Raw genomic sequence first — 13173 nt, forward strand, 5'->3', positions numbered from 1 at the left:
TCCTTGTCCATTTTTCCCCAGATGGCTTCCACCACCAGTTCACCAGATTCTGCTAAATACTTCACTAAATTATTATCCTATAAAATGCAAAGTCATCTTCCCTATTTCTAAGCTTTCCCCGCAACTAGGGAGTTTAACTTTCCATTTCTTCCTGTATCTTCATTCTATGGAGGTTTCATAATTGTCCCTCAACACATTTTTCATGTGGTAGATTGCATTTATTCTCATCTATTTAAAGGTTTTCTGTCATTATCTCAACTCATTTGGCGTGTGTGTCAAGAAATCTTAATAAGGAAAGTGATTTTTTAATTCATTTGTATCTACAACTCTAAGATTAATTTTTGTGTATTTTCCCAGTAGAGTAAATCCTTGACTTTCATGATTGAATAGTCACAGTTTTAATAACTCGCAAGAGACCACAAAAGGCAGTGGTATGTAATAATTTATCATTTTGCTCAGGCTCAAAATTGAATCACTCCCACTGTAAGGCTGCTAGGTAGGAGGAAGTCACTTTGCTAAGGGAAGTAGCCAGGAACACTGCATAAGAGCAATGCTGGATATTATCCATCCTTCACCCTTCCCCAGTCCTTTGCCTTGGTAGGTCACATGACCATTTGCACATTAAAGGTCCTGAGAAATCTGGCAATAAATAATGTTTCATTTTGGGGGCGCCTGGGTGGCTCAGATGGTTAAGCGTCTGCCTTCGGCTCAGGTCATGATCCCAGGGTCCTGGGATCGAGTCCCGCATCGGGCTCCCTGCTAGGAAGGGAGCCTGCTTCTCCCTCTGCCTCTGCCTCTGCCTCTCTCTCATGAATAAATAAATAAAACATTTAAAATAATAATAATAATAATGTTTCATTTTGTTTAACTCAATATTTCTTTTTTTTTACGATTTTATTTATTTATTTGACAGAGAGATAGAGAGAGCCCAAGTAGGCAGAGCGGCAGGCAGAGGGAGAGGGAGAAGCGGGCTCCCCACTGAGCAGAGAACCCGATGCGGGGCTCGATCCCAGGACCCTGGGATCATGACCCAAGCTGAAAGCAGATGCTTAACCTACTGAGCCACCCAGGTGCCCCATAACTCAATATTTCTCAAATTATTTGAGAACAAACATTTTTCTTATGGCACAGTGTACCATGAGACACCAGTTTGGGAAACAGTGCTTTAATACTTAACTTACAGAATGATTCTGAGTAAAAGATCATTTAAAAGATTTCTGCCCCATTTATCCTTACTTTTTTTTTTTTACAGAAGACATTATATACTATGGTCTTATATGCAGTGGTCGGTGGGGGTTTTCTGAAGGTTTTGAGGCTTATCCTGCCCCAGAATACATTCAAATCACGTGCAAGTGGGATATTTTCCTTTATTTTCCCACTTCTGCGCAATTTGTTTTCCCTTCTGCATAATGATTTCAGTAATTTTATACTCTGTCTTGTATTTTATTTTATTTGTTCATTTAACAAACACATCTGTAGTGCTCACCGTGTCTAAGTACTTTATTAATAACAACTCATATAACCTAAAATAACTCCATGAGTTAGATACCATCATCATTATCCCAACTGTACAGGCCAGAAAACCGTAGTTTCAAATGGTACCAAGGCGTTCTTGCCTAGAGCTGATTTTTTAAGAAAACTGTCACAAGTAGTTTCCTTTACTCATATTACTGGTCTTACGGTAAACATAAATTTCATGTTATGTAAAGGAAGAAAACTTCCGTTCTCTGTCACTTGTTTTTTAATGTGTCTTTAGTCAACATTAAATATTGAAATGTTCTATTGAAGTAGGTTTTCTATCATTTTTCAGTGAATGTTAATAACGTATCATGCTAGCTTTCTTTACGGAGGCCCAATAGTCCTTGTTTATGGTGGATTACTTGTTCCCGTGTGTTGCTTTGTTTTGTGCATTAACATTAACATTTTATTTCTAAGCTCATAAATGAGTTGAAGAACCATTCAATTCTGTAAGGGAGGGGGAGATACAAATGATATTTACCTCAGCCAATTCAATATATCAATATTAATGAAGTAGTTACCATGTTACTCTGTACCAGACACTGTAGAACATGAAAGATTCAAAATGAGCATAATATGAGGACAATGCTTAGCAGCAGAACTTCTAAGACCATAAAGGAAAAAGAATCGTGTTAGAGAAGACAATAATTTTGAGGACTTTATATGTGCCTAGAATCTGTACAACTTAACAGGTGTTTTCTGCTCCTCGATTTTGGTTTTCCCCAAAGACTTAAGATATTACTTCAACAGAAGAGGTCCCAGATAAACTAGGTGAACACACAGGACTAACATGACCTCTGTAAGGGCGAAGTCTTCATCCATCTTACTGGCAGCTATATGCTTATCGTGTAGCCAAGCACCAGACTCACAGTGAGTGCTCAATAAACAATTTTATTAAAATGAAGAAATGAGCCAGCTCTTTGACCAAACCAACTCATCAAGCTGGTTTTTCAAAGGCAGGGTGGCTAGAAATTTGTTCGATGGGTCATCAAGAAAGGAAATGTTGCAAAGACTTTATCTTCAGGTGAGGTCAGTCTGTGGGGGGAGGGACAGGGAGCTTGGAGAAATGGAAACAGGATGGCAGACAGAGTCCTTGGGACCTGGGGAAAGAGATCAAGCCTACAAGGTTTTCTGGAAGCTTCCACTCTCCTAGAAATAGAGCTGACCTGTACCCCACCTGGACCTGCACTTGGCCCTTTGCATCCCAAAACTCTCCAAGCTTGTGGGGTCAGGACTTAGGGACAATTAAGGAATACAGAAAGGTCTCACCTTCCATAATTGTCCCTGACAAGCCCTGAGCCAGTCCAGCCACCTGGTACCTGGTGACCAAAATACATTCAGACCCAGGGAAACAGATGCTACATGTGGACTGAATACCTATATCCCGTCAAGTGAGCAAACTTGTCACAAGCACTTCTCCTCTTTCCTTCCACCTTTTTTCATGTCTTCATTGCCTTCCCTAATTTCTCCCCCTGCCCCTCGAGAAGTTCCTTTCCCCTTTCCAAACCATCTCTATTTTCCCTTCTGGGCCCTCCTCCATCTCAGTTTCCAGATCCTTGCTTTGCCCCCACTCCAACCTCTCCCACTGGGCCCTTTTGCCCTCTCCCCCTGCCAGATCCTCTGCCTTCGCCCCTGCCTGCCCCCTGCCCCCTCCCCCTGAGCCCCCCTTGCCCTATCACTAGGACCCCCGCAGGTGGCTGTGGATTCTGCAACTGCTTCCTTCTCGTCTCTCTCATCTTGGTGGGGTCCATAGCCAGCTCTCCTGTTGCTCAGAGATGTGGAGGCAGTTGCTAAGAGACAGTGAAACGTCAGTACCTGGCCCTCGAGGAAAAAAAGGGAGCGAAAAAGGGAGAGAGGAGGGGGAGAGAGGAAAGGAAGGCGGAGGGAGGGGAAGACCTGGCGGAAGCCACAAACCCCAGCAGCCTCAGCACTAGCTGAGTTTCGGGAAGAAGCATTCGGATTCTGTGAACTTTCTTCTAAGCATCCTCTCTCTGATTCCCTTTTTTGAGTAAAAGAAGGGGAACCGGCCAGTCCCTGGGAGCACAGGACAGGAAACCACAGAGGATGCTGCCCCGGGATCCAGGAGCCATGGAGGAGGAGAGGCCGGGGGAGGGGAAGTGCCGGCGAGGCAATCTGTTCTCCTGAAGCAGCAAGCGGGATTCCAGGATGAGGGAGGGAGACCCTTGTCTGCTGCAGATTGATGGCTGTGTCCTTGGAACAGAGTAAGTGGGCTCCTGAGGGCCTGTGGGAGTGCAAGGCGAGACCCTGGGGTTCAGAAAAATGGGTCTGGATAAAGGAGCTGGGTGATTTCCCAGTGGGCAGGATTGAGGCTGGAAATGCTGGGAAGGGAGGCACTGCTAGACCAAGGGGGTGAGGGAGGACAAGTGAGGACAACCAGGGGCCACAGAGGATGCGGGGGCCACAAGGGATGCGGGTGAACGGCGGGGCTGAGACACTGGTGTGTCATCGTGTGGTCTCTCTGCCTGACCAAATGTGGGCGTGGGCTCACACTGGGGGGCAGAGTGGGGCGCTTGTAGAAAGGGAGCTAGGATTAGGGGTGTGCATGGGGGGAAGGGGAGACAGACTGGAAAGGGGGCTCTGCAGGAGGGCGTGTACAGAAGAAAGCTGGACAGAAAATTGGGAGGTGTGAGTGCAGGGCAGGGCAAAATGTGGGAGATCACAGGAGAACAATGTGTGCATTTGTGCGTGTGTGTGTGTGTGTGTGTGTGTGTGTGTGAAAGAGAGAGACAAGGGAGAGGGCGAGGGAGGGAGAGGGGAGTGCTAACCTTGTCTGAAAGGGGTATGCGAACGACCAGCACCAGCGTGTGTGTGCATGTTCTCTTAGAGAGTTGTTCAAGGGTGGGGTGTTTGGTGTTGAGGGGCGAGGCTAGGAGGAGAAGCAAATGCATCTCACCCAGGACAGAACCCCGGAGGAAGACGGGCGACCACAACGTGAGGGTGGGGTCCAAGCCCACTGTTGCCCACACCTGACCCACAGTTCACAGAGAACTCTGTGGCTAGTGGCAGAGAAGAAGGGGGGCAGGGAATCTAGGAGGGGACAAGGGGGTGGAGAGGGCATTGGAGATCTCTGCCTGAGTGCTTTCCTTATTGACAGAGGGAATTCTGCCCCCGCCTGCTGAACACAGAGCTGGGCTGGGAGAGAGGCACTGGCTCAGGAGAAGTCGCCAAAGCTGTCCTAGCTGACCCCCATCCTGCACCTCCAGGACACATGGCTCTTTCCAGCCTTGGCAGGCAACAGTGGGTGTCACTCGGGGTCCTCCCCAACCTGGGGAAAGAAGAGCCTTCTTGGGGATTTCAGTAGATGCTGAGGCTGAGGACTCGGGCTTTCAGGAGGCCCATGGAGACCCACTCCCCACCAGGCTCCCTTCCCAAAACACCCACCCCAGGACCCCCTTGGACTCGAGCCCCCTGGGCCATCAGGAGGAATGGCTTCTGAGACCTCCAATGCTGGAGACCCAGATGCAGCCCTGGCCTCCTAATAGGTCCCCGACGTGGGACAGGGCTCAGGGTTTTTAGGCTTACCAGAACCTTTCATGTCCTCCCCCCTGTCCCCGACCCACCACCAGCACTCCAACATAATACAGAGAGGAAGCACCCAGCAGTCATGGATGAGAGGAGCACAGATCTCCAGGGACCCTTATATGACCTGCTAGCAGCTGGTCCAGCCCCATCCTCAGCTCCTTCCTCTCCCAAGTTTTGATCATCTTCTCAGACCCTGAGGGGGTTTAGACTTATTGTCCCCTGCGCTCCAAAGGGGGCTTCCTGGGGATCTCACCTAAGGAGCCCTCTGGTGCTTAGAGGCTCTGGGGAAAGGCTTGAGCCATGATACCACGTGCCCAGAAGCCCCACCTTCCAGGACTCTGGCCCTGATGTAGCTGTCTTTCTGAGCCACTGACTCTTGATTCATGGACCTAGCCTCAGCTCCAGTGGGTTCCCTACAGTACTGTTGTTCCTAGCTGTCCAAGATGGGTGACACCTGGTCCCAGCTGCCCTGGCCTGGGCCCCCCCACCCAGCCATGCTGCTGGTCTGCCTCCTCTTGGCAGCCGGGGTGATGCGCTCGGACGCCGGCACCAGCTGCCCCGTGCTTTGTACGTGCCATAACCAGGTGGTGGACTGCAGCAGCCAGAGGCTCTTCTCCGTGCCCCCCGACCTGCCAATGGACACCCGAAACCTCAGCCTGGCTCACAACAGAATCACAGCCGTGCCGCCCGGCTACCTCACGTGCTACATGGAGCTCCGCGTGCTGGATCTGCGCAACAACTCCTTGATGGAGCTGCCCCCGGGCCTCTTTCTCCACGCCAAGCGCTTGGCACACCTGGATCTGAGCTACAACAACCTCAGCCACGTGCCAGCCGATATGTTCCAGCAAGCCCACGGCCTGGTGCACATCGACCTGAGCCACAACCCGTGGCTGCGCAGGGTGCATCCCCAGGCCTTCCAGGGCCTGGTGCAGCTCCGAGACCTGGACCTCAGCTACGGGGGCCTGGCCTTCCTCAGCCTCGAGGCCCTCGAGGGCCTGCCGGGGCTGGTGACCCTGCAAATCGGCGGCAACCCCTGGGTGTGTGGCTGCACCATGGAGCCGCTGCTGAAGTGGCTGCGGAACCGGATCCAGCGCTGCACGGCGGGTAAGGCAGGTGGCCAGGACTGGGCAGCCGTGGGGACAGAGGGTCTTGCCTCACTGCAAGCAAAGTCTCCAAAAAACAGGGAGGGACTGAGAGCGCTTGGCAGCCGGCGCGTGCCCCGGTCTGTGCTGGCCGCTGGGTGCCCAGCCCTTTCACTCCACCAGTATTATCCCTGAGGCGCTTGCCGTGCATACTGGGCGGCAATATTCATTAATGAATATTAATGAGACACACCCAGCCCTTGCCTCTGTGGCGCTTATGACCTAAAGAGGCAGACAGATAGTAAACAAGAGTAGCTAATAATACAGTGTGTGCTGAGCTTTCACCCTGACCTAAGAACTCGGCACGTGCCAAGTGGCTACCCCACTATTATGACCCCCATTTTGCAGGGGAAGAAACTGAGATCTAGAACAATGAAAAGACTTGCCCAGAGTCACTCATTTAGAAAGTAGCAGGGCCGTGGATAAAACCCAAGTTTATTTGACTTGTAAGCCCCATTCTTCTCTACTCTACGCTCTGCTTTTTAAGTGTTCTAAGTGCTGGGAAAACTCAAAGAAATAGAAATGGCTAACACCCTTTATTTTGGTACTTACTATCTGCTTTATTCTAAGCATATTTCATATTTAACTCATCTCATCCTCATAAGAACCATGATGAGACACACACACACTACTCTATAGAGAAGGAAACCAAGGCACAGAGAGGTTCAGTAACTTGCCCAAAGCCACACAGCTGCTAAGTGTTGGAGTCGGGATTCAAACCCGGGCAGTCTGGCCGCCTTCTGGCTATGTCTTGAAGAGTCGGGTCCAAAGCTAACAGAAAGAGTCAGGGCAGAGTTCTGACTGGCCAAAGAGCCTCAGCAGAGCTCTGCAAGGTTTGGACATGGGGTGGGGAGCTGAGAAGAGAAATGGATGTGGCAATTTAACCAACCAAGCCCAAGTGGGGGTGCACTGGGGACTGAAGGAGCCTGAGTCACACAGGCTTCATGGGCCCTGGCCTCTCCCGGAGGCAGGCAATGTTCAGCTGTGGCCCCCCGTCACCAGCTCTCTCCTGCGGCAGCACTGAGCCTTGGCACCAGCCTCCAGCAGAACAACAGGAAATAACTGGGGGCTCCATCTCAGGGGATTCCCCAGAGCCTGGCGCAGAGTATGTTCAAAGAAGCGATGCTGAGTGAGGTAGGAGGGAGAGGAGGACTGAGTGGGGAGCCCAGGACCAAAATAGTTTGGGGGGGCTGTGGGTCACGATTCCACTGTTTCTACACAGCTGTGGGAGGAAGTTCTCTGGGACCAAAATAGCTGGGGATGGAGATGGGGCAATGCTAGGGGGCATGAGGGGGAGGCTGCCTGGAGCAGTCTCCCCACCTGCTCCCCCTTTGCAGGCTGCATGTCTTTCCCTCTCTCTTGTGCACTAAGGACAGAAAGGGCACTCTGGAGCACAGTTTCCACCACACCCAGGGGCTCCCTCTGTTCTGTGATCTCTGAGGCCCCGGCTGCCCTTCAGAAGAAGCAGAGCCTCCCAACGAGCAGGACAGGGGCCTGAGATCCCATCTGTGCAGCCTCACAACAGTGCAGATGAGGGACTTGTGTTCCAGAGAGGGAAAGTAACTGTCCAGTGGCCACGACTAGAAACCTAGGTCCCCTGTTCTCCACAGAATGTACTTTTTACTACATCCCACTCTCCAGGGTATTTCCTCTTGGGTGCAAAGAACTTGCCAGTGTGCGTAGGACCAGGCAATCCCTTTCCCTTTATCATCTTCTTTTTCTTCTCCCACTATTATCCATGGTTTTTGGACAAATCCCAACAAAGAGGGACATAAGGGTGTCCTTGGGATATAACTCAACCTCAAGACTGGTCCCTTGACTTACCAGAGGGCTTTGTCATCCCTCGGGCTCTGATTCTGAATTCCCTCAGGGCCCTGCCAACTGCCCTCAGAGCCTCCTCTGCTGGGTCCATACCAATTGCCCTCAGTTTCCCCACATTCCCCAGCATCACATGGTCACACCACCACCCCAGTCACGCACACAATAGACTTTGGAGTTCAGTGTCTTCAGTTCCAAGAGGAGAGCCCTTGATGGTCAACTCCAGACATGATCTTGTCCTGAGGGGGGTCTGGAGTGCTGTGCTTGTGGCCTACAGGGACCCCTCCACCTGAAGTTTGGAGCAGATTGCATCTTCTTCCCAAAACTGACTCTTCATTTCTTTTTTTTTAATCCTTGTTTTTTAAATTTTATTATGTTATGTTAGTCACCATACAATACATCATTGGTTTTTGATGTGGTGATCCACCATCCATTGTTTTCATATAACACCCAGTGCTCCATGCAGTACATGCCCTCCTTAATACCCATCACCGGGCTAACCCATCCCCCTACCCCCCTCCCCTCTAAAACCCTGTTTGTTTCTCAGAGTCCATAGTCTCTCCTGACTCTTCATTTCTAAGGAGAATGATGTTCATCCATTTGTCAGAAGGGTCAATCAAAATCCATTATTTTATTCTTTTCCCCCAAAACTACAGGATGAATAAATAGCATTTACGCACCACCTAATTTAGAAAATGTCTTCATGTTGACTCTCTTAGACAATTTAGGTTGAATTATCCCCCTCTTATGGAGGGAGAGCATGAGAGTCAGAAAGGTAAAAAAGGCTTGCCCAAGGTGAGGGTCTGGTGAATGTTTATATCCACTGAACAAAGGAATGGCTGCCTGCTGGAAAGCCAGTGCTTGGTACCGAATGGCAAAACTGCTACCCGCACGCCACACTCACCTCCAAGGCAGAGTAAGATGAAACCACTGACTACCATCACGCATTTGTACAAGTGACCCTGGAAGGGTAAGGTGGGACCATCAATGATGGAGAGAAAAGTAATGCCACGGAAGCAGACGCCCCTCCTACAGAAGTCTATGTGCAGAATATGACCCTCACTGGCCTGTCCAGGAGACAAGCCGAGGATAATAACAAAAGCACACACTTCCATAGTACTTATTATCCACCAAGAATATATTATTTATATATGTTAACTCATTGAGTCCTCACTACAACCCAATGAAGTAGATACTATTATTATCCTCGTTTTACAGATGAAGAAAGCAAGACACAGAGGGGTTAAGTAACTCGCCCACAATCACACAACCAGTGCGGGGTAGGAAGGGGATTTGAACTGAGATCAATATCTTCACAGCCCATACTCATAACCCTATATTCTACATACCTGGAAAAGCCAGTAGAAAGACCCAACACTTTGAAGTTGGACAGAGTCATCCATCCACACATTCACTTAACAAAGCTTCATTCACTTTCACAGATAGGAGACTGTTCAGAGACCAGGGACACCATAGGAAAAACTTATATTTAAGGGAGAGGAGACTGATAATAAAGAAATTGTAAGACATGATAAATACAATGGAGAAAAATTAAGCAGAGTAGGGAAGTAGAGAATGCCCAGAGAAAGGTCATGTGGAGTTACTATGTTATATAGAATCATATAGAAAGACCTCATTAATAAAGTGATATTTGAGCAAAGTCCCCAAGGAAGCAAGGGATGAAGCTGTGCTGAGATTCAGGGGATAAATGAGACAAATACAATAGCTCCCCCTCTCCACCCTGAAAAGGAACGTGCTCAGGGTGATGGAAGAATGATCAAAAGTGTGTAAGGATGGAGCAGAGTGGAACAAGGAGCAGAGGGAAAGAGATGAGAAGAGTCCTTGTAGCCCACAGTGAGGACCTTGGCTTTCATTCCATGGGAAGGTAAGAAGTCAGGGGAGGGCTTCACACAGAGTATATGACAGGACTTCAGGTATGAAAGATACTGAGTGAACTGCTTCAAGATGGTTTAAAGGCAGAAGCCAGAAACCAGTTAGGAGGCTATTGTAAGAGATGATGATGCCCCATGAAAGCCCCAGACCTACCATCAGCAGTGACTATTGGACTTGAGGCAAGTTACTAAACTCTCTGAGCAGCCATCCCCACGACTATAAAAGCTGGCATAAAAACATTTGATTCAAGTGTTGTTGAGGAGAGTAAAGAAGGTAAGTAAAATTTTTGACACATAGAAGAAACTCAATAAAAAAGAATCTCAACTTCTCTTGGGAGGTGTGGGGGACTATCTGTTCCACTCTCTCCTCCGGCCCCTCACCATTCCTGGGTTCTGTGTTGCAGATTCTCAGCTGGCTGAGTGCCGGGGCCCCCCTGAAGTCGAGGGCGCTCCACTCTTCTCCCTTACTGAGGAGAGCTTCAAGGCCTGCCACCTGACCCTGACCCTGGATGATTACCTCTTCATTGCGTTCGTGGGCTTCGTGGTCTCCATTGCCTCTGTGGCCACCAACTTCCTCCTGGGCATCACAGCCAACTGCTGCCACCGTTGGAGCAAGGCCAGTGAAGAGGAAGAGATTTGATGTGGACGCCTGGCATCCCTCCATGCTGCTGGCCACCACTGCTGCTGACCACCAGACACTGCTCACTCTGGCTCTTGGTGCTCTGGCCATCTCTGTCATGACCCAACCAAGGTCAGGAAACTACCTTTGTGTGATCTTCAACTGTGGGCCAGACACTGTGCCAGAACTGGAAATGTCCGATGACTCTGACCTAGTCCTTGCCCCCAAGGCTCTTACCTCTAATGGAAGAGAGAGATTCAAAAACTATTCCCTTAAGACAATTTGTCAGCATTCTCAGCACATAGTTATAAAATCCCAGAGGAGGGATCATCAATTGTGCTTAGAAAAGTCCAAAAGAATTACAAGAATGGAGGAAATTTGTGGGCTGAGTCATCAAAAAATGTCTGCTTTGTCAAGTAGACAAAGAAGGGTAGACACGAGCAAATGACAGAGGCCAAAATATGCATGGTGTGTTGAAAACAGTGACCAATCCTTGTGACTTAAGTGTATAGAGCAGGTGTGGCAGAGGACCAAAACTTCCCTCTGACACCCAATCTTTCAGCTCTTGGAGTTGTCCTCCACTGCCTCCAGAGGAAGAGAACACCTCTGTGCCAGCCCCCTAAGCCTCCTCCTGCCAGGAGCTACCAGGTGAGACCACTTCCTAAGGACTGCCCCCCATACGACATCCACCAATTGCAGCCTGCCAGTGAGGTCCCAGGTATCAAGCTGAGGTACCTACCTTGTCTCCTGCCTCTCACTCAAGCTTTGGCTTCAGAAGAGGGAAGCAAGAGGTCCAACAATGGGGCAGCAAGAGTTCTGGCACCTTGGAACTCCTAATTTTGTGACGGTTCTTGCCATGGTGCTCACGCCAAAGGATCTCACCAGGAAAGTACGCTGTAGTATGAAGGTAGCCAAGATTGAAGGTAGAGAAGGGCACCACATTTATGACTGTAGGAGATTTTCTCTTTCTCCCAAGCAATTCACCCATTTAAGCATCAGGGTATGAGAGCTATTAATTACCAAGCACTTGCCAGTATCGGGCACTGTGATAAGCTCTCTCCACAGACAATTCTCTTTAATGCACACATCAATCTCGTGAGGTAAGCATTGTTGTTCCCATTGTATAGATAAGGAAATGAAGGCTCAAAAAGAGTTTAAAGTCACATGTTGCTTAACAAGCAAAATGAAGTCTGTGCTCTTTCTACCCTATCCAAGCTGGGAAACATCACAGTTCCCTCTAAAGTTATATAAGTTCGAGTTCAAGTAGTTCTGATGAATAAGTGCTCCCAATAATAGCCAGGCACTCTTTGGGCACTTTTAAATCTACTGACTCACTTATTTCAATTCTCACAGCAACACTGCCTAGTGGTCTTTATTATTCCCATTTTACAAATGAATTAATTGTAGAGAGCTGAGTATCTTACCCAAGGTTATCTGGGTAAACTCTAGAAGGAAGGTGAAAGTCAGCTCCAGTTAGAGAAACTGTGTCTAATCGGTCCATCAAAAATCAAGCAACTTCATGTGCAAAGCACTATTATCATCATTGCTGCTGTCGTGTCCATCCTCATCATCAGCCTCATCAGCTCCTTCCCTGTATTTGTTCAGCACTGGACAGCTCCTAACATGCTGTTAGCATCATTCTTGACTTTTCACAACCCTGTGTGGGAGGCAAACCAAACATAATTACTCCTATTTTACAGATTGGAAAATAGAGACTCAAGAGCAGGCATGACTTGCCAAAGCAGTAAGGTTGGGACTCAACTTCAACTCGGTTCTCTCTCCAGCTTTCCCGGGTGCTTGGGGAAGAGAAGGCCCAGGATGGCTGGATAGTGGGGCTCTTGGATTCAACAGCCATGAATGTCCAGTAGATCAGCTAAATAAAAGGCAGTAAACCAGCCACTGCACAAATTGAGATGTGCTCACAGTAGAGCAAATCACAGCCTCTGAAACACAGAAGCAGGACAAATAATACCTGAATAGGAGTCATCTGCCTTGCAAAGTGTAAATAACACATTAGAACTAGTGGCCATGGTGGCAGTCATGCTAAAAAGAAGTTCTTTGGGAAACAAGAGAGGAAGCTGTGCTAACCTCTCCTACTCAAGCCCTGCTGTGCTGTGTTGCAAGAGATACAGAGTGCAGGAATGCTGTGCGGTGAGAACTCAGCAGGATAGGAGAAGACATTAAGGCACAGTCCAACATGTTGGTAAGGCTGGCCAGGATAAAGATTAAAACAGGGGTTTTCTACCTTGTCCTCCAGCTCCAACAAGTTTGCATCATCCCATCCTCCTGGAGAAGGAATGAAGGAAAATAACATGTCAACTTCCAAGAAGTCTTCCCTTACTCATGCTTCCCTGAGCTAGCCAACCAAAAGAGCACCTAGAAACTTTGCTAGACCTGGGGTACTTGAATCTTGTATCCCCTGAATCTCACTAACAACATTTGGGCAAGAGCCTGCTCCTATGACATTTGGAGCAGAACTGTACCTGCTCTCTTCTTCCATTATATCCAGGCTGCTCTTCACCAGTCAAGCTAACAGCCTAATGTATTTGGAAAGGAACTTTTAGAAATAATAGTCTTGACACAAATAGCTAAGCCTCCCATAGAGGGACACCATATACATCTATTATAATCTCCTAGAGAC

General features: G+C 48.6%; 1 protein-coding gene and 1 long non-coding RNA gene across 2 annotated transcripts in view; one reads left to right on the forward strand and one right to left on the reverse strand.

Moving 5' to 3' along the window:
- Positions 1-12930, reverse strand: part of LOC118015853 — a 46499-nt gene extending 33569 nt beyond the window's left edge. The window contains exons 1-3 of the long non-coding RNA XR_004680711.1: positions 12778-12930; positions 11957-12189; positions 11272-11426 (exon numbers count right to left, since the gene is read on the reverse strand). This is a non-coding gene — a long non-coding RNA (uncharacterized LOC118015853). The remainder of the gene's footprint in view (positions 1-11271; positions 11427-11956; positions 12190-12777) is intronic.
- LRRC55 (leucine rich repeat containing 55) lies at positions 5142-10553 on the forward strand. Its single transcript, XM_035012860.1, has 2 exons — positions 5142-6165; positions 10318-10553. Exons 1-2 carry the CDS (start codon positions 5505-5507, stop codon positions 10551-10553), a joined length of 897 nt encoding a protein of 298 aa, XP_034868751.1. The 5' UTR covers positions 5142-5504.
- Positions 12931-13173: the final 243 nt, after the last annotated feature.

The sequence above is a fragment of the Mirounga leonina genome, unplaced genomic scaffold (genome assembly GCF_011800145.1).
Source record: "Mirounga leonina isolate KUSES-001 unplaced genomic scaffold, KU_Mleo_1.0 Mir_166, whole genome shotgun sequence".
NCBI lineage: Eukaryota > Metazoa > Chordata > Mammalia > Carnivora > Phocidae > Mirounga > Mirounga leonina.